Raw genomic sequence first — 24,330 nt, 5'->3', positions numbered from 1 at the left:
TTTTTTTTTATTTTTTTTGAGCTGTAATCATAGTTTTGAAACTCGTCCAATTCAAGACCTGGATTCCAGGTTTTGATCGAGTTGTCCAAATCAATTTCTTTTTTTTAAAAAAATAAAAATGATGTCGTTTTAGTAAAAAAATAAAAGTTAACGGATTGCGACCTGATTTTTTACTTGGTTTTACCGGGTCGCCGAGTCAGTCAGGTCACTCCAGGTTTTGTCTTTTTCTATTTTTTTAAACCCGACCCGATTCCAACCTCGGATCGGCTAGGTTTTGGATCGACCCGTCAGGCCGGATCGAATTTCAAAACTATGGTTGCAATTATCAACACTTAAAAGAATTCATGATAAATCTTTTGTTTATAAATGCATCACATATCAAACTTTTTAAATTTATTTAGTGACAAGATAGAAATTCAAAATTATCTCAACGATACTTTTCCTTGTCGAGAATAATTTAATAACATCAAGATTGATTTTTTATATAATTACAAAAGTTAAGATTAAAACATAAAATAAATAAAGTTTGATATTGAATCTAACATCACAATAATTAAAACAGTTTTATCATTTTTTATTTTATTTTATTTTATTTTCACTCTAGACTTTAATTTCAGTGCTCAATGCAGAATTTGTACCGCTGCCAAAGTAGAAAAGAGACAAGCACAAGAGAAAAAACAAAAGGAGAAGGAAGAAGAAGCAAAGGTGGATTTCATAGGAAGACTCGAACACAAGCAGAACCCATGCTGTCTCGAGTTTCTTGCGCCGTCCATTAAGTTATATCTATCCGAAAACTGAGATGTGGATTGGATTAAACAAGTGTGCTCAGCTCATGAATCAGCTGACTCACTGTTGCGAGGTAGTTAGTACCTGTCTGTCTATGCTAGACCAGTGGATACAATTCAAATAATTTTTTATTTCACTGTTCTAGCAGAAACCCTAAACAATTGGCTGTTCTTATCCAACTTTGCTTCTTCTCTTGATGGCCCAGCGCAGCAGAAATCATCACTCTCCTCCGATGCCTCCAAATCCCTTGACAGGACACTACAACATGTATCAAACTGCTTGTCTTATCGCTCTGTTCCATATCTGGTCGTGTATGGGACCAAACGCTTGCCTTTTTCTTTTGTGTATTTTCGACAGCGAGCGAGAGAGATAAGGGAGAAGAAATACGAGCATGAGAAAAGGACGCAAATGGGATCTGTACATTGATGCTTGGAATGAAAACAACCTTTTACTTGGTCTCCCTTTCATATGGATTGTTAAGGTAAACTCTTCTCTAATGGCTAGCTAGCTAGCTACTCTCGAAGGCCTAGCCTTGTTTGTTAGCAGTTGAATCTGCTCCCTTCATCATGATTTAAGTGAATCGTTTTTCGAAGATTTGATGGGCAAAGACTTAGTTTTAATTAATCCATAAAAATTAATCTTAAGCGAGTGATTATGGATGATGTTAATCGGGTTAATCTCAAGGAGGAAAGATTATGTGGGCGATGCTGATGAGATTGGAAGGCTGGGATTGTCTTGCCAAGAAGGATTGTGTAGATGTTGCGTAGACAATGACATGGTTTGGTCAAATTTTATACAATTAATTATAAATCATGCAATGTCTACATCAAGCAAGGGCCAACAAGTCACGAGCCACAGTTCATGTATGTTTTGAATTCCAAAATGGATGCTAGTAAACTTGATTAATGATTTTTTAAGATCTTAGTTAAAGATCGAGATCCAAGTGTTTCTATAACAAGCTTTTTTTCAAGATATATACTTATCATGTTCCATGATGACATGATAGGATGTTGACGAGAGCAACATTACGATAATGATAATTTATTTGTTTTTGTGTTTAAAAAATATTTTTAATTTTTTTTATGATTTTGAATGGTGTGATGATATTGAAAATAAATTTGAAAAAATAAAAATATATTATTATATATTTCTAAATAAAATATTTTTAAAAATAATGTAAATTAAAAAACAACTTTAATAATCGTGAGAAGAAAGCAAACCTAACTATGACCCGGTATCATCCGCTAAGTTTGAACTTTTAATCTCCATCAAATTTGCCCTGGACCCTGGTGGTTCCACAGCTTTGCACTTTTTGCCCTACCTCTAATGAATTTGACGGCCCACCCTATCGACAGGGAGGGCCATGCAGTCAGCAAAAGCAGCCTTGTTCTTCATCCAATAAAACAAGAAAAGGTTGCCCCGTAAAAAACGTTCAGTGTATTAGTCAGACGCCCAAAATTCTATGCAATGATTATTCAGACTTCAGCATTTATGCTTGTATAAATGTTGAAATTTAAAAGAATATTATCTTAACCTATGGTTTTTCTAAGCACACCCAGATATGAAGGCAGCTTTATAACCTACAGTTCGTTCTTGAGATTGCATGGAGCGAGGAGGGATGGCTCCACCTACCTTCAAGCTATGCTTTTCCTTTTCTGTAGCTTAATTAGTGTCCTAATTTATAAAACTAATTTACCAATTCCTAGAATAATATTATATATAACAGGTAGGTTCATTGACTAGCTTTGATTATCCTGTAGTGTTTTTTTTTTAAAAAAAATAAGTTCACTCCTAATCAAATTTTCTACTTGCTTTCTTCTTCCCCGTCTTTCGAAGACAAAATAAATAGGAAAAGAATATGGGCTTGATGGAGAGAGTAATTAAAACATATACAAATTTTAAGAAATAGAAATTAAATGCTTCTTATTGAGTTATAAGAATTACGTTATAATTAACTTTTTTCTTGCCTTTTAATTACTGTTTTATTGGGATAAAATAAAAGAGATAAAAACAGTTGAGACAAAAAAAAGAGAACAAGAGATCAAGATGGAGTTGTGTTTTACATTGGAATATATGCGCGTGTTTGGCTTGAAGATGTGATAGTTTTTCTTTAAAGGTATAACTTTTTTAAAGTATAAATCACAGTTTTAAAAGTTAAAAATACATGTTTTTTATGTGAGCTTCATAAAAAAAAACCCAAAACTATCTCCCATCCAAACACTATAATAATACGTTTTCATTGTTTAAATTTGAAATGTTTGGAACAATGAATAGATTATGGTTACTATTTTAATTTATAATGGCTATTAATTTTTAAATCGAATTAAAATAGTAATTTATTCGCTCATCAAATTCATTTAAAAAAATATTTGTAATTATCGAATATATATATAATTCATTTATAAGCTAAAATAATTAAATTGTAGTTTACTCAATTAATAAATTATTTCTTCAGATATATAAATAATTAAACCAATCACATGTCTAATAAAATATTTACAAAAACACAAAGTTAATAGCTAACATAGTTAGAAGTGCATCATAATAATTTCATCGCAAATACACATTGTTTGTTATCATTCAATCCTCTCATCTTCATCATTGAATCCAATTTCCTTGAAAACATGGCGAATTTTTATTTCTTTGCATTATGCATACTTTAATTATTATATTAATTTTTTACATTGATATTCATTTTCTTTCATAATATTAAAAAAATCACTCATTCATAGAAATTTCTTACTTTTTAATTAAAAAAACACTATTTGGTTAATTAATTTTATTCAATTCATAAAAAATATTTACTCTAATTCATTTATTTCTTAATTTTTATAAATTATTAAATTGTATAAAATGATTTATTATTTAACTTGTACAATTTATTTTTCCATATTGTTTTGATGAAATGGAAAAAAAAACTTTTATGTATACACACACAATAAAGAAATATTCAAAAGAATATTCGTGAAAAAAAATTAACTCAATTTTGTTTTTTTCTTTATCCTTCAAATTCTTTATGTTCAAGGGATGAAAAAATGGCTAAAAGTTGTTCTTTTAAAAAAGACAATAACCTGATTGATTATATTTAAGGCATAACTGGAAAAATAAAGGATAAAGGCGACCCTGAAACATGGATCTAACGGGCCAAGCTAGAATCCAACGACGGATGGGTGCCTTGTCACTGGAATGGACATTAGATAAATATTTTCAACATTATACTATTATCAAGTAAAAAACTAAATCGCATGGGTGATTACTATCAAGGCTCGTTTCCTTAAATTTTGATTTATTTTTTTATTTAGAATGATTTTTTTTATATTTTCAGATCGTTTTAATATGTTAAAATTAAATTTGATTTTTAAAAAATAAAAAAAAAATTATTTTAATATATTTTCAAGCGAAAAACACTTTGAAATTTGAATCGCCACCATTACCATAATTCCAAACATATAAATCGATATTATGCATTATTTTATATTTCATTGTAGATTTATTGTTTATAATTTTTTTTTAATTCAATTCTTAAACTTTTCTTTTGGTGCGATTGCATATTTTCTAGGTCAAATTCAAGGGCACTTGAGAATTTATTAAGGTTTGTAGTTTGTTTCTCAAATATTTTGAGGTGAGAATTTGGTTGAAAAATGAATTGTTTTAGTGCAAAATCACAAACTCGATTTTTTGTTCTTTCTGGGCACTAATGCCTGCTGAAAACTAGGCAAGCAAATAACCCCATTAATAAAACAAAAACAAAAAAGCAAGGCTAGGCATCCAGGTCTAGGCCATGGACTGGACCCCTTCTTCTTCTTTTTGAAAAAGCCTTTTTTTTATTTTTTTTACTAAAAAAGTTATTTTAACATGGTTTTTAAATAATATTATAATTTTATAATTGAATTTTAATAATTTATATTGTTGAATTATTATGTTTATGATATGAAAATAATAAATTGATAGTGAAAACTCAATTAAAACCGCTCATTTTCAATTTTATTTCTTATCATATATTTTTAAATTTATTTTTTATCATGTATCTTAAAATAATGTATCACGGCTTTGTTGGTGGTCATCTTGAATATTCTTTTAATTCAAATCCAAATTATTACTAAGCATCCAGGTGTCATTTGGATCTACATGATTAAGTTTTTTTTTTCTTTGATTTTATTATTTGCATTAAAAAAATTTGATTCAACCTCCAGCTTAAACCTAAGAACAAACTTATCTACCACGGATGAGAGTTTTTAGGTGTAACCTCAACTATCCGAACAACGAAAAGTACAAAACGAAGGTTAAAAATGGTTATTTTCCATTATGCACATCGGCCCAGTAGTACAGTAAAATGAACCACTATAATAAAGAATTTCTGGCTGGTGAAGCCCAGAGAAACTGAAGAATTGGAGGTAAATGGAGCTTAGAGCACACACATTGAAAACAAAATGAATTCCCTGTAGCCACTAGCCAATCAAGTTGAAGAAAGGGTGCGAGCCTGTGATTTGTGAGGGGGAGGGACAGAGATGGTCTCCAACCCAGAAGTGATACGCTTCCATGCATTGTCTTGCCCAAATCTACACAAGAGTTGGCTCATGGCATTGCATTGCTTGATCGGGCATTACATAAACAAACCAGAGTTTACTGTGTTGCTCGATTATAAAATACAAGATAGTAATCATGGATGGGAAGATAGTTCAACTGGTCAGCTTTTAAATTTACTCCCTAATGATTACAAATTCAAGTTCTTTTATAGTCGTTGGAGGCTTATATAATCGTTAACTTCATAGCTCATGAAATTAATCAAGTTAATAATAATAATTAAAAAAAATAGATAGTTGAACAACAATATGTCTACCCCCTCAAAAAGGGAAATACAGGGACAGGGAATATACTTTCCTAATATTCCTTCTCTTTGAACATTTTCTTTCCTGGTGTTCTAAATACATGCTGATAGCAGAAACTAATGCTCCAGAGCCCATACGACTGTCCATAGCCGATATCTTTTGATGAGGCATCGGTATTCACCGCAACACAAGAAGCAACTACAGGCCTAACATCATCTTCTATTTTCTCATTGCGTTATTTTTTTCCTCGTAAATTTGACCCAGAGGCTGCCCTCCCATCTCTGTATCACACAAACTAATGCAGAGGGCACCACTCAAAATTTCCATCTGCTCAACCGGGAGAGACAACCCCTATAATTGTCCAAATCTTGACAAATCATCACCAGAAGATTTGACGCAATAACAAATTGTAGCTCACAATCCTCTTAAAGTCGAGCATAAGAATTTCACATCAAACACCAGTGGAAAAGGAACTGAAATATACATCCCAAAGCTTTCAAGTTTAAAAACAAACTTTGAATACCCGCCAATAATTCTCTCTGATGCTTGATCTATTAAGTATACAGAATATATTGCAAGGCTATTTATGTGATTACCTTAACTATAAAGGAAGTTGCAAATTTGCAACACTGGAAACTAGGGGAGGAAGGAGCGAGCGAGACTAATTGAATCGGCAGCTAAAACTGAAGATTACTAGTTTACTACTAAATCGATACTAGCAGATTGGCTTAATGATACATCATCAGACGTATAAGAAGGGTTTTTTTCCTTTACCCTCCGTTTTTGGGAGGGAGAGCTTATCTTGTTATATTTGGAGAACTCCAGCAGCCTATGTGAACTGCAAAATTATGTCCAAATAAAGTATGCCTTCTTGGCCCACATAAGCTTCAACTTCCATTATTATGGTTTGTGTAGCTTGAACCCAAATACTCTAGGAACATAGGTCTGCACTACCTTTTGCGGCTTGAGATGCCCGTTAGTCATTAAAAACAGGTGAGGAAATGTCGTTCCAAAATAAGCTCCATCAATGTCTAAACAGAGTAAAGGAAACTTGCGAAAAAATGCTGATCAAAAGACAAGAGTTTACAGAGTGGGTAATTAACAAGGAGCCTGAAACACGCAATAATATCAGCAAACAAAAATTATAGAACACAACAGACATCCCGGCAATCCACCAAACATAACGACCTCAAAATCACAATCTATAGCCTGTAGTGGATTTTTTGTGTGTGTGTTTCAACAGGGAGGCTGAATAGGAGTAGGTCTAGAGAGTGGGTAGCCCTCCCCCAACCCCAAATCCCCAACACACCCTCCCCCCCCACCCCTCCCTAGGTTTGAAACTGCAACATCCAAGTGGAAATCCCCATGTCTTAACTGCAGGGACCTCTACTTGATGGCTGGGAAAAGATATATGGACAAGTAAAAACGAGCATGAATCAATGACTGAAACGATCTTAAAACGAACCCCTTAGACCTATAAATACACACCATAGCTCGTATCAAATTGGAAAGTTCAATCTCTAGGCCAAAAGAACCACTAATGTTGCCCAAGAACAGCCATATAAACAAGGAGCACATACTAGTTCCCCATTAGGGCATATGCAGTAAAAGCATATTGAGTGCAATTAAGGATACTGCCTTGATACTTGGAACGTGGGTAGTATATATCATCACATCTGGGGCAGCATATTTTAACAGTGCTTGACCGAGGAATGTCTGATTGACCAACTGGAAGGCAAGGTTGTCCACAGCAGCAAACTCTGGGGCATCTTCCAAAGTCATAGTTTTTGTACTTCTCCAGCTGTTAAAATTGCAGCAGCATTATTGTTAGCCATTGCCTAAACAATAAAATCAAGAAAAGCATGGAAATGTCCATGTCAAATAGCAAAACCTCACCATAGCTGCCATCCCTTTGCTGGTCAATATATATCGAGCATGAATCAATCCATAAAGCATCTCTGCTGCAGATTCAACCAATTCATTCTGTTCCTCTGTGAACATATCACCTATCCATCCGAATCAATTGCTAGAAATAATCAAGTGATTGAGACTACAAGAAGTCCCTTTATCTACCAATACTTAATTGTCAGGTTATAACACGGCTATTGTAAACTTTATCGTCTGTTAAGGGTGTCTCAAAACAGCACACAAGTAGCAATAAAGGATTCATAAACATAGCAAGATGAACAATACAGTTCAGTAAAAGGAAAGAAATCACACCATGAGAGGATTCAATATCCAAAATCAAATCAAGGGCATAATCGTAGTATGGAACTTGACTGCTTAACCCACAGAGGTTAAAATCATCTTGTATGTAATCATCATCAACTTCACAAAAGAATTCATTCCCTCTTAGACTGCAAAACCATGCGATCCACGACGTCTCATCTCCATCGGAACCACTAACATCAGACTCTTCGCTGTCCGTGTCAGATTCCACTGCATTCAAAAAACAGCTATTTCACACATTAAAACTAATTAAAAAAAAACAGTTACACTGACATTCAGATATACAGAAAAAAGAAAACCTATACATTCCAACCTCAAGATCAACGTCCGGTTATACTGTTGATTCTAAGAACACTTAACTAATGTCTTAAATCACACGAAAATACTCACAATTAGTTAAAATAACACAAAATTAATTCTAAGAAAAAATACAAATACGCGGAATAAACAAGTGGATGAATTACCAACGGAGGCGTTGTTGTCTTTAGAGAGGAGATGGTCAATGTTGTTGTGATCAGGCGGTTGCTGCTTGTTCATGAAAAGAAACAAATCCTTGCCGTTAGTGGGTCTGGAACTGGACGGAGAGGATCGGTCGAGATGCTTATCGAGGACATCGCTAATCCGCTGCTTTCGATGATCGACGTCCGTCTTGGACACACCAATCCCTCGCTCTCTGTACATCACGATTCTTTTTTCTTTTGATTGATTTCCTTGGACGGACGATGGATAAGCGATCGATTGAATTTCAGTTCACTAGTGGGAAAGATATTAACAATGCGTTTCGTGAAATTACTGACATGACCCTCGAGTTCCAAAATATCCAGCAAAGGTTTCGATTTTAAAGCATATTTTTAGAGTTTGATTGGTTTGGTGTTTTTTTAAAAAAATTATTTTTATATATTTTTAGATAATTTTGATATGTTGATATTAAAAATAAATTTTAAAAAATAAAAAAAATTATTTTGATATATTTTCAAGTAAAAAACTTTTTGAAAAACAATCGTCACCACAATTATAAAAACTTTATTTTTTGTTTTAAATTATTTTTTTATATTTTTAGATAGTTTTGATATGCTGATATTAAAAATAAATTTAAAAATAAAAAATTATTTTAATATATTTTCAAATAAAAAATACTTTAAAAATAATTATTACCACAATCTTAAACGATACCTTAGTTTTTGGGAGCAACACACACCGCTAATCCGTTTTTAGATTTTTATAATTTAAAATATGTGTGTATATTATGTCTCTATAAGCTTGATAGATGAATATATTTTTGATATATTTACTTAAAAGTTCATAATTAAAAAGGTCAAATGCAAGATAATAACTTGTATTTAAGCGTAGGATGTCAAGCTTAAGTGACATGGGTTTGAATTTGCTTCCAGGCCTAATATTCTTGGGTTTAACTAAATAATGAACCCAAGTGCGTATGAGTCTAGTAAGATATCAGACTTAATTGTCTTGGATACAACTACGTGCTGAATCTAAATACATGCAAGTTCGGTAAGATATTTGACCCAACATTCTTAGGTTTAGCTACATGCAGGATCCAAGTTGTATCACCCTACCTCACTAGCAAGATATTCTTTGCTTTGGCCCATGAACCTCATGGATTTGTTTTTGGCAGCCACACATGATCCCAAAACGCGTCTTACTAGTTAAGGTGAGTATGCTCATATAAGGCCTTCCTTCAAGCCTCACCTGCCGATGTGAAATATTACAATCCACCCTCTTTAAGGAGCCCGACGACTCCATCAGCATCATCGGACAACCAGTGAGCCGGGCTCTGATACCAGCTGTAACACCCATACTTTCATATGCATTTATAATTATTTTTCTACGATTTGGTATGTAAAAATATGAGTGATTTTTTTTTGTGCATATAAGGTTAGTGAAACGCTAGAACCAATTTTCTTGGATTCAGCTACACACTAAACCCAAGTGCTATGGGTATGGCCAGATGCTAGACCCATACGCATTGAACCCAAGTGCATATAGGTCTAATAAGGTGTCAGAGCCATCATCCTTGGGTTTAGAATCTTTCCAAACCTAATACATATAGAGTTGATAATCTTTTAAGTCTCATATTAAGTCATGTAGATTTGTTTATTTATTCTTATGTCTTTTAATATGAAATGTTAAAAGTCAAGAATATATGAAATGTTAAAAGTCAAGAATGATCATCTCTTTATATTCTTAAATGCATAAAAGTCTCTGAAAGGTCTATCATGTTTTCATTAACATTAATGTTGTGTAAGAGATATTTATCCATCATTAATGTTGTGTAATGAATATTTATCTCTTTTTAATGTTATTAGAAAGAAATGATGCTCTAACTCATCAATTCAAGTAACATGACAAAGTTTAAAGAGTATATATACCATCCGAACTATCCAAGTAAAAAAATAGAATTTTTTGATTCTCTATTCATAGTCTTATTTTACATAGAATCTATCATACATTCTTAATAAAAAAGACTAAGTTTTTAATAATTCAAAGTTTATTCTTTTATTTATTGCAATCTCTTATTAAAAGCCACCAATTTTATTACTAGACGGTCCCTAAATCTTATAAAATGACTGTTTTGCAGATGTTAAGTCTTCTATCACTAATTATCAACTTCTTAAATTCTAGAGAAGAGAATATTAATGTAACATGTGATAACTATCTATCCAAACACTAAAAAAATCATCATTTCTGAGTATATTGGATTTTAGAACATCATCAGAGCTATTGTTGTTATTGTTATTGGAAAAGATTAGTAATTATAAATGTTATATAAATCTTTTTTTCAATAAATGTTATAAAAGTAATATCATGGATTAAAAGTGATAAAAAGAAAAAGAACGAGAGATGAGGTGAGAAAAAAGAGAGGTGGCTGTGTTTTGAGAGGAAGAGGGCGTGTTTGTGAGGACTGTATAAGGGTTTATTTTTAAGATTTTTTTTATACCTATTAGCATTTTATAGTAGTATTTAATGCTGGTTGGATTAAATTAGTTCGGTTCAGTTCAATCAAGTTTAGATTTTTAAAACAAAAATAAAAAACAAAATGGACTGATTTTATTTATATTTTTTAATTAAATAATTCAATTTTTTCTAGTTAATTAATTAATTATTTTTTTAATTGTTTTACTCAATACTAATTAGCGGTAGACGTCGGCCGCATCCGTCTAACCCACAAGATGTTATTTGGGCTTGCACCTTGGAGTGGAACCAAAAGCGATCGGAGTAGGTGACCAATCTCGCCGCTTTATGGCATAAATTAAAAGAACAACATATAAAAAAACAATAAAAAACCAACAGTGCCCCGGAAAAACCTTATTAACAAGATTACAAGAATTTTTATTAATATCTTGTTGCTTTGTCAGGATACCATCCATTGGCTACAACATGGGAGTGGTTAGGTATACAAGACAAAGCAACAATTATCAATAAAATATGTTTCTGATTCAATCCTTTTGTCTGAAATAAATTACTATTTCTTTTCTACATTTCATCACAAAAATTTATTTAAAACCACAACATAAATATAATAAAAAAAATATAAAAAGGAATCTTAAAATATATATACAGAGGTTTATGCACTGTATTCATATGTCAAAGCACAAAGCTCACACTCACATTTTATTATTTGTTTTTGCCTTCTTTACATTTGGATCCTTGATCTTAGCATGGTTTTATAATTCGGTTTGAATATTTTTTTTTTGATTTCATCATCTAAAATTATGTTTTTATAGGTTTTGTTTTATACGTTGAAATTTATTTTTTCTCACTTACTTGATGTATCGTTAAGTATCTTAACATTATAGTAATGATTTATTTTATGATAAAATAACATGATTTTTCATTATTCACACATTCAAATTTTGCCATTCATTCATTCACTGTGCTTTTTTATTTTTTTATTTTGATTCTTATAATTTTTATAGTTTACAATTTGATCGATGGAGTTTTTTACTCTCCATCCTTTAAAGTAATGTTTTCATGATTTTACGCACTAAAATCTATTTCAATCTATTTTTTCTTGCTAATTTAGTTTGTCATTACATTTTTTAAAATTAAATTAATGATCAATTTTATGAAATTGAGTTTTAATTTTTTTATCTAAAAACAAATAAGAAATGAAGGACCAAAATTAACATAAAAAAAATATAATACTTGTTCTTATAGGTTATTATGTTTTAGTCAAAACTTTTAATTTTTCACATTTTAGTTCCTAGAGGTTAAGATAAGAGAAAAAACTATTAAAAAAATTAAGGGAAGAGAAAGCTCTCAAGATAGTTTTTAGAGGCTCGATTCTAGCCACAAATAACTTTAATTTTAGTTTATGGATTCAACTTTAAAAAAGAAATTCAATGGAAGTGATTTACACTTTTAATGATATCATGAAAAACAGATAGGGTTTCATTTTTTATTAAAAAATAATTTAATTTTAAGTTTTTAGATTGATTAAAATATGTTTTGTTGTTAAAAATAGAGTTTTAGAGGTTCATATAATATTTTTTTTCATATTTTTAGATAAAAAATAGTTGAAATTTGATTTTTCATGATTCAAGATCTTGGACTTTAATTTTTCAATCACCGGAAACTAAGTCCAATAACCAAAATATATTGCAAGCGAAGAACACATCTTCAATTTCTAAAAAGAAACTAGTCTAGGTTCTAAAGACCAATCACATGTTTTGGGGTTCTTTAGCAGTGCTCATCGGTGGTATATTGAGAGTCTTGCTGGTGATTCTTGGAGAATGGATGATCAAACTCAGTTGTATTTTCACCTTTTCTCCTTCTCTTTCGTGTTTGATTTTGGTTTTTCAATTAGAATAACATCAGCATGGACCCAATGTCAATGGTGAGAAGGCCTTTGGCAAAGCACAACGTAGCATATTTGCACTGCTAGACCACCATATAGGTTTATTTGTTCAACGCATCATGCTCGTGGTTTTTCGGAGATGTGATGTCTGGCTGTATCCAAGCTATTTCCGTAATTAGCTTGTAAACTTTGTTTTTAATTTAATCATGATGGTCATAATTCAGTTATGAACATGAGTTTCCGTGTAAATTTTCATCTCCAATTCTGAATACACTGATGATTCAAAGCCATCACATTGGAAATGCATGTATTGGTTTCTGATGTTATTGCAATTTTATACGTACTTCGATCACTTGATGTTTGATTACAACATAATCTGGAACAATAAGCCCTTGGCATGCAGATTTCAAAATATAGAGCTTTAACCCTGTGATTGAACTATTCATTAGCTACTGAGTCCGCTCCACTGAAATGTATACTTCAATTGTTCACTTTCTCGCTACTGCCTCTCCTAAAATATTAGTAGAAAACAGCATCTCAGACAAAATGGGCATTAGACCCCAGAAGCAAATATTGAGTATATATGTACAAAAGTAAATTCAGCAAACAAAGGCTATTAACTATATATACAAAACAAAAAAAAAGCAGCAGCGACGGAGTTAGTGCGGTTCCACAAAATCATCGTAGCCATCCTCTTCATCTTCAGCAAAATACTTATCCTCAGCATCATGGTTCGCTTCCCTCAGCCAGTGATCATCCAAGGTCACGTCATCATCTATTTTTGAGTAATCTAAATGCTGGTGATCTTCCCCGGCAAGGAACTTCTGGTGCATGATATAGGTAAACTGGCCCATCATATCTCCCATCTCTTCTGCCGATAAAGTTGCTGCCTCATCATGCTCTGCTTTACTAGATTGAGCAAGCTTGCTGTCTTCGGACATCTGAAGATGATGGAAAACAAAAATTATTGACATGCATTCTATCGGCTGTCTAGGTACTCTTAACAGTGAATTGAAATTTTGAAGTTATATAATAGCGTTACATCAGCGAATAATGTTAGGACTCAAATTCACATGGCACCTTTCATCAAATGTCTACACATTATATGACGACCCAGGAGGAAAATTAAGAAATGAGCATAGACCATATAAATCACATTATGAAGAATCAGCATGTGTAACATCAATGAGATAAGCATTAGTTGGGATTGACAGGGTGCTTTGCAGTGTGCTGCCATGCACTACAATCCCAAAATAAGAACCGTCTCCTTATATCTGCCCCTATTAGGTCTCATGATAGCATTACTAGGCCTGCGGTATAATGCACGTAAAATGCTACTTAGCCTTCTATTTCATACCAGCAGCATATCATCTCATTATCATGGTTCATGAATGGCTGACCAAGTTCTTATATTCATTCTTTGGTCATGGTGATTGTGTATATAATAATAATAATAATAATAATAGCCCTATGTTAACTCGTTTGATATTCAATGGGCAGACTGGGAGACTACTGTCTCTCTAATAAAGACAAGTGTAATACAGCAACTTGGGTGGCGACATTCAAAGTTTCGCCAACAAAATGGAAAAAATGAAAAGTCAGGCATTGCTTTAGCAATCGAAAATGGAAATAAAGCTGAAAAGCAGAATTACAGGGAGCTCCTGTCAAAGAAATGAAAGCAAATTACAGCTCAAGAAAACCCATAGCTTAGTGCCATTGTCATAAAGATTCTAAATTCAGAAAAAGAAACTGGAACAATCCAATTATCATAGTTGAGTGCGAAAAATGCCAAATACAAGACAGTGTACTAATGCTTCTCAGTCCAGCATTTGAATAATCAAAACAATTATAAATCAGACGGAACAGAAGAAATAACCATGACATACAAACAGCAAGAAGCAATAACAATTAATTTTTGAAATGTAGACAATGCACAAAAGATTAATAATGTGCACTGGGAAGAATCATAATAATGCACCCTAAAAAGAAAAAGGTAATTAAAATTAGACATCAAAGAACAAGCTCAAATACGTACCTCAGTGGAACTCACACCGCCGTTAACTTTCTTTGCTTCTTCATTCCCCTCTTCAACATCGTGTTCCTCCTCCTCCTCCTCCTCCTCCTCTTGTTGCTGTTGGTTCCTCTCATTACCCACCCATTCCATCTCATCCACGCCCAACCTCTGCTGCTCCTCCCTAATCTTGGAAACCAAAATGGCTTCCTCACACCTCCTCATCAAAGTCTCCGACCACCTCTCTCCAGGCCTGGCCATTCCCCTAGCGCTTGGATCCTGAAACTTGCCAACAAACTCATGATGCAAATACGGCTCTCTCTCCCTCATGGCATCCTCTGAGAAATATTTCCCATCAAGTACGAGTTTATCCAAGTAAGCCAACCTGCGGTTCTTCACGGTCACAGACCTGGACTTCAATTCCTCCGAAGTAGGACTCATCTTGGTTCTAATATTTTTAAGGTGCCAGTTTATCTCATAGTCATAATTTAGGATATCAAATTCCCGTAGCTCCTCAGAGTTCAATTGCGCTCCGTACCTCTCTGCATTCCACATAAATACACAAACAAACAAATAAATAATTTTATTTAACAGAGAAATCTAGGAAACTAATGTTCAGTTGATTGGCTCGAATCAGCTAATTTTATCACATAAGGCTTAAAATTCATTCCTTTCATTCAAAAATTAATTAATTTTTTGGTTAGGGTTTTATTTTTAAGAGAGACAACAGTTAAAGAAGAGAAAGATTAAAATGATTCGAAAAGGGACCTAAGAAAACGGCGGCGTCGCGAGAGAGGAGGTCGAGGAGGAGAGACTTGCGTTGAGAGGGATTAGTGGCGTGAGATTGTAAAGCGCGAGGGAAATAGAGGTTCTCCAATGAAGAGAGCCTCTCTGTCATGCTCTCCTTTGCTTCTTTCCTCACTTCTTTTCCTCGCTCTCCCTCTCCCTCTACCTCTACCTCTCCCTCTCCCTCTCCCTCTACCTCTCGCTGCTGCATTTTTTCCTTTCTGATAAGTTGGTGGTGAATTTCTTTTTTGATCTTGTCTCTCTCGTTTTCTCTTTTATAAGCAGCGTCTGTCTAGTTCGCCTGCTTGCTATAGTCGGTGTTTTGTTGTCGGACAGAAGACCACCGACATGTCACCTGATGTGATATGAACAGTCAAGGTGTATTCATCGGTAATGTAGTTGTTGTTATTTTGAAAAAATATTTTTTATTTTAAAATGTGTGTGTATATATATATATTAAATTTACCTTTGATATTAATATATTAAAATAATTTAAAATAAAAAAATTTAAAATCTTACAAAAACACTTTTAAATCACAAAAATAAAACATTAGTCTTTTCATTGATAAAAATTATGAAAGCTAGTATAGTGGTTAAAAGTTAAAACGCAATCTTAGCCCCTTAACTTTTTTTCTTCGCTTGATTCTATGGTATGACTTTTCTTTTTAAAAAATCTTAATAATTCTCTCAACTTGTTAATATAAATTAAATTTAAAAGATAAAAATAAAAATCATTCCAAAAATCTCATCTTATAATTAAAGTTTTTAAATTTATTTATTGAATTTTTTTCTTTCTTTCTTTTCCTCTCCCCCTTTTTTTTTAAATAAAAAAAACAAAGCATAATCAACTGCTTTCGTGTTAGAGAGTTGCATTTCTCCATATATTTTTGGATAAAGCATAGAACGTTCACTGAATTTGGGGCTGGCCACTACCCCCAAATCATAAATTTGATTCTAACCCCCATTTTTTCAATCTATTTATGTTTTACGTGGTTTCATATTACTTGTAAAAGGTCTTAGAACAATCTATAGACTTCTCCAGTATCCCTTTTAGCAGCTACCTGTAACTTTAATCTACAGGTTAATCTTCTCTCTTTATCAATGCATTGAATTTACAAAGGTCTAACTTTTTTATGGAGAAGCCCACTTCACTGAAAAAAAAGCCAATTCACTTCAGGATGGGCACAAGATTTCAGCTGAGACTATGCATTGTAGATTACAACAACAATGGGGAGGGGGAAAAAACCCAAGTCAATATCATAAACCCATTTAAATCCGTGTTTAAATCATTTGATCAGGGAGTATCCAGCTGTTCTACATTTGCTCAACATGGCTGGTGATCGCTTCAGGGCAAGATTGGGCTTGCAGAAGCTCTAAACGTGTGAAAGGCGGAGCAAACTGCAATATGTAATCTTCGTCTGAAGCCGCAAAACCAAAAATAAGCATATTAATTATCAGAAATAGGGGGTGGGGGTGGAAGCTAACCCCGGCATGTAACCGATGCCGGCTTTTTCAGTAAAGAGAAACAGAAAGGTACAAACTCACTTTCTTTGACTGTTCCATAAAGCCAGCATAATACCTCATCAGCGAATGCTAGGCACACACCTCCCTGCCAAGCAATTTTGTGGAAGTCAGGATATTAGGAAAGTGATACTGAACATGAATTTCACAGTAATATCTAAACAATGTTTTTGATTGCAGACATCAGCATCTTTCATCTTTTAACAATCCTTGCAAATTTTCTTTACTTTGGTCCCTTTGTGTGATCCTCAGGGAAGCCCCCACCCCACCCAAAATACATTCTAGCTTGCAACATCCCCATTCTACACTGGGGGCTGCACAAGCACAACTCTTGACAAGACCCATGGGAAATTGGATCTCAAAATAGCAGAGTTGGTGGTGTGTGTTCTTGTGAAGCTCACTGCCTTCCTGTGGAAGGTTAAAAAGAACTACTGACCACAAACCCTTTCTTCAGATATAAGACGAGGGAACCAAAAGGTGGGGTGGCGGAACGGCTTGCTAACTAACACAAATTGCAATGCTTTAAATTAAAAATTTCTTTAGTGAGAAAAGAACCATCCAGTTTGACGAGCTACAAGAAGAAGTCGAATAAAAGTAGCTATTAGAATCATGAAGCAATTTAAAGGACAACAGCATTAACCTGCCAGTAGTTTTTCATTTTTACTCTCTGTGTTATATCCTTGGTTGTTAATCTCTCCGTGCGGACAAGTCGGCCTGCATCATCCCTGCAAAAGAGACAAAATGACTTCACAGATTTTTCTCAAAATAATAGAAGACCCACCACAACTCATTAAGCAATATCACTCTGCACAAAGCATGTTTGAGTGGGTTTGCACAAGACATTAAATGGCAATAATTCCTTCTGAAATGTCCCCAAAACTGATGTGCTTCCACGGAAAGTGGATTTTTCTACAATCTATATTAAAAGAGAGTATTTGCTGGATAGGCCAGAAAAGCAAAAGAAGAAAAAAAGGCCAAACATCAAATATACCACCAAAGTATTGGGGTATTATCAATTTTTCACCCATACTATTTTTGGTATCAATTTTACCACTAAACTATTTTGATTTCTCAATTAAGGGCATTTGTTAGAATACTTAACAGAAAACATTAAGTTCCATATAAAATGGCATCGTTTGAAAAACAAAATGTACAATTTGGATGGAAACATGGACAGAAAGCCATAAAAATGGATGGAAGTCTCAATTGAGAATTTTTGAAATTTTATAGTAAAATTGATAAAAAATAAAAATTGTTTGATACAAAAAACTGGATGGTATTTTTGAGATTTGCCCAAAAAATTAATAACTTTCTCAGACACAAAATGCATGTGATGTAAAATGTCCCATAAGAAACCTCAAGATTTTATGCAACAGAACTAGAAATTACCTATATCCAATAACAATATAAGGAACACCAGCTAAAAAAGCTTGAATCTGCAAAAGAAAATCAATCCAAGTCATTTCCTTCACGTGCAATACAGGCCAAAAGTAAATGCCTATATACTCCATTTCATAATATAATCACATAATGAAACTCCACAAAAGGCAAGCATAAATCTTGCGTCAACAAACAAAATGTTTTGACCAAATTATCAAAAAGACAACTTAGACATGGGCAATGAAAATTGTGAACTTACAGGAATGTTAGAAAAAATATAAAAGGTGGTATTTGTTCAACACATACATTGCCAGAATTAAATGAAAATCTCATTCGTATGAACCAGTATTTTCACAGAAATGGGTCACCATCTAGGTTTGCCAAGCAGCTAAGAAACAGACTCATCAATTACATAAAAAACAGGTTTTGGGAAAAACCACAGCATAAATATCTAATGATGACACCCATTCATGATCATCAACAAATTAAATTTGCATTATGTAGTAGTTATCATTCTACTTCTTTTGCATTTTAGCCTCCTTTGGATCTCTAAGATGTGGTAAGCTATAATATTTATCCAGGAATTAATAACTGCTACCCATAACCAGAGCCACAACATGAAAATCTCTGGGATTGAGAGTTTCAAGCTTTTAAAAGAGCTTCATTCAAATGCCTTGTTTAGGCTTTGTATGCCCAGTGTCTGCATAGGGTTGGTTTCAATAAAATTTCAGCTCAAAAACTCAAGAGGAATAGAAAATCAGTTCCTTTTGTTTCAAAGAATCAAAAGCAAAGGGAATATACCTTTGATGTCAGAATATCATGTCTGGATGTACTACAATGACAAAAAAATATAGAAATGAATGACACAATTTGGCATTCCAAGAAAACCATTTACAGATGAATGACACAATTTGGCTCCCAAGAAAAACACACAAAAGTACACGTGTCCATCCATAAGTATAGAAATAACATAGAGCCAGTAAACATAAGGAAAAAGGGAAATATGTGATGGAGCCTAAATATACCCAACACTTCAGCAGTTTCTCTTTCTCGAATCTTTCCTCTTGATGATAATTATCTATCTGCATAATAAAGAGACAAGATAACAGATTATCCAAGTATAAATAAGGTTAAACTGATGAACAGTAAACAAAAGATGAAATGAAAAATATTAAACATGCATGCCAACCTCGCGGTTAGTCTTCAACTCCACATAAAACCTCCTCCCACTATCAGTTGAATCACAGCAATCCATTTCAGCACCCATCAGAATACGATGAGCCCCTAATTTAGTTTTAATCACAGAACAATATTCAACGTTGGAATCAACATGATGTATCGCTTCTCCATTAGCTCTCCTTGGATCTTCAGTGGCAAGGCTCTCAAAGCAATATCCCCAATAACATCTAAGTTAATAAAGAACTTACACATGTTAAGAAGCAACCCATCTGCATTGACTCTAATTAGATGGCCAACATCATTTAACAGTTCAAAATAAATATGCATAATGAACCTCTAATCAAGTAATCAACAAGAACACTTAACAAGACTTTTACAATGAGATAGCATCCAGATGTGTATGTGCAAAGAAAGGAGTTATCCTTCAATCCTAAACACATCATTATGTATGCAGCTTTCTGACCTTAAGAACCTACAGACAGGTCAGCATCATTACAAAATATAGGCAAGTCCAATACCTTCTACGCTCCAACTCGCTTTGCGGTCTTTCTGGTAGTTTATGCACATCAAGATAGACAACTCCATTCCTTTTGTGCACCCCCATTTCCCAATGTTCATGTCGCATATAAGCAGTTGCGAGTATCTGTGTATGAAGAAAAAAAAAACTGAAAGACCATCAAAAGTTTTAACGGTTTTTTAAAACCATTAAAAACCCATTGAACTTTTAACTTTCATGTTCTTTCCTTTTCCAAGTGTTAAGGTGCATACTGACTCTATTATAATTTCTTTTTCTGCTTGAGTGATAGTTCATTAAGCTGCACACTGAATGAAAGCTGATTTTCCTTGTATTCTTTGAGAAGCCATACAGAGTCCCAAAAAAGATTAACAAGAGAATTGTGTAGCTCAACCATACCAGCTAACTTAGATTCACCACTAGTGTTGGCAGGTGATATTGTGTAGATACCATATAGTAAAAAAAGATTAGAAATTACCTTGTTAAGGTTGTTACGGAAAGTCTGAGAGAAGATGAGGAGAATAAAAGTTTTAGTTGACAGAATTCACTAACATAACACAGGAATAAATAAAATATAGAAACTAAAGAGGCAAAATACATTTCTTACCACAAAATGCATATTTTGAAGGGGGATGTTTTTGTCTCTTATGCATGCAAGAAGGTCACCAAATCCCTGGGAGCCCAAGTCTAGAACAGAGGAGAGAGAAAAAGGCATCTGAATATATTAGCCCTCGGCATAATATATCCCAGACAAATACATGCATAAATGCAAGAGACATTGAATATTTGATGTCCATTGCATCTCTGCTATGGAACCAAAGAACAGTTTCCAGATTGAAGCCATACCCCTTTTCTCAATGAAAGTATCAAAGCCTTCGTTCAGATCAGCTCCAACATCTTCCGAAATAAGACGCTTGAAAAGCCTCTAATAATGTGGAATAAAGACTAATATGAATGCGGTAAACGTAGGAACAGAGTATATCATTCATAATTGAAACCTCAGAAAGAATAATAAATTCAAGGATAAAGAGGTGTGGAAAGCTTACCAAGCTGCGATCATCAAAGTAGACTTCTCCACCCTCGATCCGACTATAGCAAGCAAGTTCGCATGGCTATGGATAGAGCAAAAGGAAAACATCAGCATGACAAATAAATGGTTTAAGAAATATTCACCAAGCAACCAAAATAGATTAACACCAGTATAAAGTACATCTGCAAGGTGATCTTGCATTGTAACAGATAGTACACCTGCAGGGTCTAAAAGTCCAAATAAAACTGCCAAATTGTACAAGGACATAAAGTTCAAACCACTCAAATTTACTCTCTTTTTTTTTGTCACTTGCCTCCCATCTTATTCACTGGGGATGCTGTAGAGAGAAAAGAATACCCAGTATGTAGAACACTTAGATTTGGTAATCTAGGTCAACCATCACATGGTGAGATATTAAAATCTAGAAGTTCTGATATACTGGTTGATACTGTTAGCATATCAAACAGCAAAGTACTTGATTGATTACTGAGGAAAAAACATTACTACAAAGTATAGATAAGTTGTCTACCTCCTGAAAGGCAACACATTTTCTCGATAATGTTTCATCACTCTTGGAAAACTTCAGTTCAGAAACAAATCTTTCATCACGATGACCATTTGCAAATTTAGAACCATAGCCATAGCCCTGTCTGGGTGGAAATCCTGGCCGGGGAAGGAGGCCTGCTCCTCTATTATTGTGCCAACGACCACGTCCAAAGTTCCCCCTACCCGGATTGTGTGGATGGCGCATGGCAGGCAACACTGCCAAACAAATTTTGAGAAAACAAACCATGAATATATGGAAAAGCAGATTGCAAGACAAGAAAGGAACCGAAATGAATAAATACATTTATAAGTTGCTCATTGTGAAGCAGACCTAGGTTAGTCCACCCCACAATCAAAAGCTTCAAATGGTAAACAGGCAATCATGCATCTTATTACTTGAAAGTAAGAGAACCAGACTGCATTTTCCTCTAATGTTGTTAAAATCATCCATGACATAAAAAATTTACATTTTATTTCTCAAAAATCAAGCTCCAACAACACTATAACCCAGTAAAAAAAAAACAACACTATAACCCAGTAAAAAAAAATTAATGTTCAGTTTTTTTTTTAATTAATTATAAACAGTTTGAGCGACAGTAGTGGTAATTATCTTGCATATCAAAATGGGAAATACCTAAAACCCACTAATATCCCATAATAACAGCCAATTCAATCCAAGACAAAACAGAATCACCCAAATAAAAAGTTATACCAGGAATTGGGTGAGGACTGATAACAGTGGTTTTAACATAATCTTCATTATCAGACCCAAAAAGATCTCTCTCTTCTTCTTCTTCTTCGTCTTCTTCTTCATTCACATCAGAGCCCCTCTCATGGTTACTATCATTATAATTACTATAATACTGATTATTAGTTTCCACTTCTCTACCACCCTCCTCTTCCCCTCCACTGCTGCCGCTCTTACTGCCCCCACCTTCGCGTCCTCCATCGCTCTCTTCGCCATCACTGCCATCTGAAGAAGATGAAGCTGCGGCAGACGAAGACGACGACGAAGAGCCGGAAGACGACGACGACGATGATTGTGAAGAGGAAGGGGACGATCGGCGAGCCCCATTATTGTCATCCTCCTCTTCCCCAAATAAATCCACTTCCTGTTCTGCGAAATTCATGTTTTGGTCGGAGACAGTAGATTTCGACACTGCGTGGCGTGCTGTTGTGCTTGTGCTGTTTTTGCTGATGGTTCCGTCCAAATACGTGTTTCTGTCTTTTTCTTTGGAACAGAGTCAGTGTTGGGCTGCTGATTTCTTATCATGCGACCGACCCTTTTCTAAGACTTGGACCATGGACACGGGTACGATGTTTAAGAACATGATTTGGGCTTGTCAAGCCCAGTTCTCCATTTTCAGAACAAAAATGTTGGAGTTGGGGAGATGTCTTTCAATTAACAGAGATTTAGTTGAAATTTTAACATCACTGACATGATAATTATCAATAGAATTAAAAAAGTTGATATCGGTTTCACTATTCATATTTGTTAGTTGTGGCGATATATTATTATAATTATAACAATAGCTAAAAGGAATCGGTGAGTGTTTTAATGTGGATTGCACAATGCAGTTCATAGTAAAACGTTGAGAAGTCTTTTTTTTTTTAAGCTATTTTTTTTGTTTGTTTTTAATAAATATTTTTTTGTTTAATTTTTTTTTGTTAATGTTAAATTTTTTTCTATTTAGTTATCAAACTTTTATAACACGGGTTCCAGGTTTGACGGGTTAACCCGAATTTTGTTTTCTGGTTTTCTTTTTTTTTTTACTTTTTTGCTTTTTTTAGCTTTTTTTTTGTTAATGTTAAATTTTTTTCTATTTAGTTATCAAACTTTCATAACACGGGTTCCGAGTTTAACGGGTTAACCCAGATTTTTTTTCTGGTTTTCTTTTTAATTAATTATTTTTTCGAGTGCAGTCCACAGTAAAACGCTGAGCTATTTTTTTTTCCGCTTTTTGCTTTGTTTTTTTAAACAATTTTTTTTTTGCCTTTTGCTTTGTTTTTTTAAGTTGTTTTTTTTCTTTATTTTTTTTATGAATATTTTTTTTTAATGTTAAATTTTTTTCTATTTAGTTATCAAACTTTTATTACTTAGTGTTTCACTGTGCAAGTCCACAGTGAAACGCTGAGCAGTCTTCTTCTTTCTTTCTTTTCTCATTTTTTTCTGTTTTTTATTTTTTTTCCATTTTTTTTCCGTTTTTTTTCCTGTTTTTATTTTTTTCTATGTCTTTATGCGTTTTTTTTTGCTTTTTTTTTGTGTATTTTTCTTTTACTGAATTTTTTTGTTTAATTTAGTTTATTAATGTTAATTTTTTTATTTAGTTATCAGATTTTCATAACACGGATCCCGGGTTCGACGGGTTAACCTGGTTTGATGAGTTAACCCAAATTTTTTTTTAATTAATAACATATACTAAAACTGTTCAGTGTTTTACTGTGCAGTCCACAGTGAAACGCTAAGCTGTTTTTTTTGTTTTTATTTTTTTTTTGCAAGTCCACAGTGAAACGCTGAGCAGTCTTCTTCTTTTTTTTTCTTTTTTTTCTGTTTTTTTTTGCTTTTTTCTTTGTGTATTTTTCTTTTAATGAATTTTTTTATTTAATTTAGTTTATTAATGTTATTTTTTTATTTAGTTATCAGATTTTCATAACACGGATCCCGGGTTTGACGGGTTAACCTGGTTTGACGAGTTAACCCGA

At 33.5% G+C, this 24,330-nt stretch overlaps 3 protein-coding genes across 4 annotated transcripts; all 3 read right to left on the bottom strand.

The window, feature by feature from the left end:
• Positions 1-6,077: 6,077 nt before the first annotated feature.
• Positions 6,078-8,602, bottom strand: LOC133680117 (casein kinase II subunit beta-1-like). 2 transcript variants are annotated; one of them, XM_062102941.1, is made up of 5 exons: positions 8,309-8,602; positions 7,836-8,054; positions 7,512-7,621; positions 7,251-7,416; positions 6,078-6,646 (listed from the first exon to the last, which is right to left on the bottom strand). In XM_062102941.1, the coding sequence occupies exons 1-5, from the start codon at positions 8,523-8,525 to the stop codon at positions 6,516-6,518; spliced, it is 843 nt and encodes a 280-aa protein (XP_061958925.1). In that variant the 5' UTR covers positions 8,526-8,602; the 3' UTR covers positions 6,078-6,515. The 2 variants fall into 2 exon arrangements, with proteins under 2 accessions (XP_061958925.1, XP_061958931.1); XM_062102947.1 differs by having other exon boundaries at positions 7,512-7,606.
• Positions 8,603-13,197: 4,595 nt separating this feature from the next.
• On the bottom strand, positions 13,198-15,729 carry LOC133692949 (uncharacterized). The gene is made up of 3 exons (XM_062114137.1): positions 15,440-15,729; positions 14,696-15,213; positions 13,198-13,601 (listed from the first exon to the last, which is right to left on the bottom strand). Exons 1-3 carry the CDS (start codon positions 15,666-15,668, stop codon positions 13,320-13,322), a joined length of 1,029 nt encoding a protein of 342 aa, XP_061970121.1. The 5' UTR covers positions 15,669-15,729; the 3' UTR covers positions 13,198-13,319.
• A 776-nt stretch (positions 15,730-16,505) lies between these two features.
• LOC133678210 (NAD-capped RNA hydrolase DXO1) lies at positions 16,506-22,882 on the bottom strand. Its single transcript, XM_062100453.1, has 13 exons — positions 22,340-22,882; positions 21,611-21,843; positions 21,098-21,163; positions 20,898-20,976; positions 20,659-20,738; positions 20,530-20,553; positions 20,056-20,180; positions 19,548-19,764; positions 19,384-19,440; positions 18,368-18,414; positions 17,619-17,703; positions 17,003-17,066; positions 16,506-16,875 (listed from the first exon to the last, which is right to left on the bottom strand). Exons 1-13 carry the CDS (start codon positions 22,755-22,757, stop codon positions 16,772-16,774), a joined length of 1,599 nt encoding a protein of 532 aa, XP_061956437.1. The 5' UTR covers positions 22,758-22,882; the 3' UTR covers positions 16,506-16,771.
• Positions 22,883-24,330: the final 1,448 nt, after the last annotated feature.

The sequence above is a fragment of the Populus nigra genome, chromosome 1 (assembly GCF_951802175.1).
Source record: "Populus nigra chromosome 1, ddPopNigr1.1, whole genome shotgun sequence".
NCBI lineage: Eukaryota > Viridiplantae > Streptophyta > Magnoliopsida > Malpighiales > Salicaceae > Populus > Populus nigra.
This window is presented reverse-complemented; position numbering and strand designations above follow the sequence as displayed.

Bases quoted from the DNA above. Each gene is read 5' to 3' on its own strand.
- LOC133680117 (XM_062102941.1), bottom strand. From the start codon at position 8,525: ATGTACAGAGAGCGAGGGATTGGTGTGTCCAAGACGGACGTCGATCAT. The intron at 8,055-8,308 runs GTAATTCATCCA...TTTTGAATGCAG, and splicing joins AGACAACAACGCCTCCGTTG to TGGAATCTGACACGGACAGC. The intron at 6,647-7,250 runs GTATCCTTAATT...TACTCTGTTTAG, and splicing joins ACGTTCCAAGTATCAAGGCA to ACATTGATGGAGCTTATTTT.
- LOC133692949 (XM_062114137.1), bottom strand. From the start codon at position 15,668: ATGCAGCAGCGAGAGGTAGAGGGAGAGGGAGAGGGAGAGGTAGAGGTA. The intron at 15,214-15,439 runs GTCCCTTTTCGA...TGTGGAATGCAG, and splicing joins CGACGCCGCCGTTTTCTTAG to AGAGGTACGGAGCGCAATTG. The intron at 13,602-14,695 runs GTACGTATTTGA...CATCATCTTCAG, and splicing joins GCGGTGTGAGTTCCACTGAG to ATGTCCGAAGACAGCAAGCT.
- LOC133678210 (XM_062100453.1), bottom strand. From the start codon at position 22,757: ATGAATTTCGCAGAACAGGAAGTGGATTTATTTGGGGAAGAGGAGGAT. The intron at 21,844-22,339 runs GTATAACTTTTT...TTTGTTTGGCAG, and splicing joins CAGTCCTCACCCAATTCCTG to TGTTGCCTGCCATGCGCCAT. The intron at 20,739-20,897 runs GTATGGCTTCAA...CCTCTGTTCTAG, and splicing joins TACTTTCATTGAGAAAAGGG to ACTTGGGCTCCCAGGGATTT.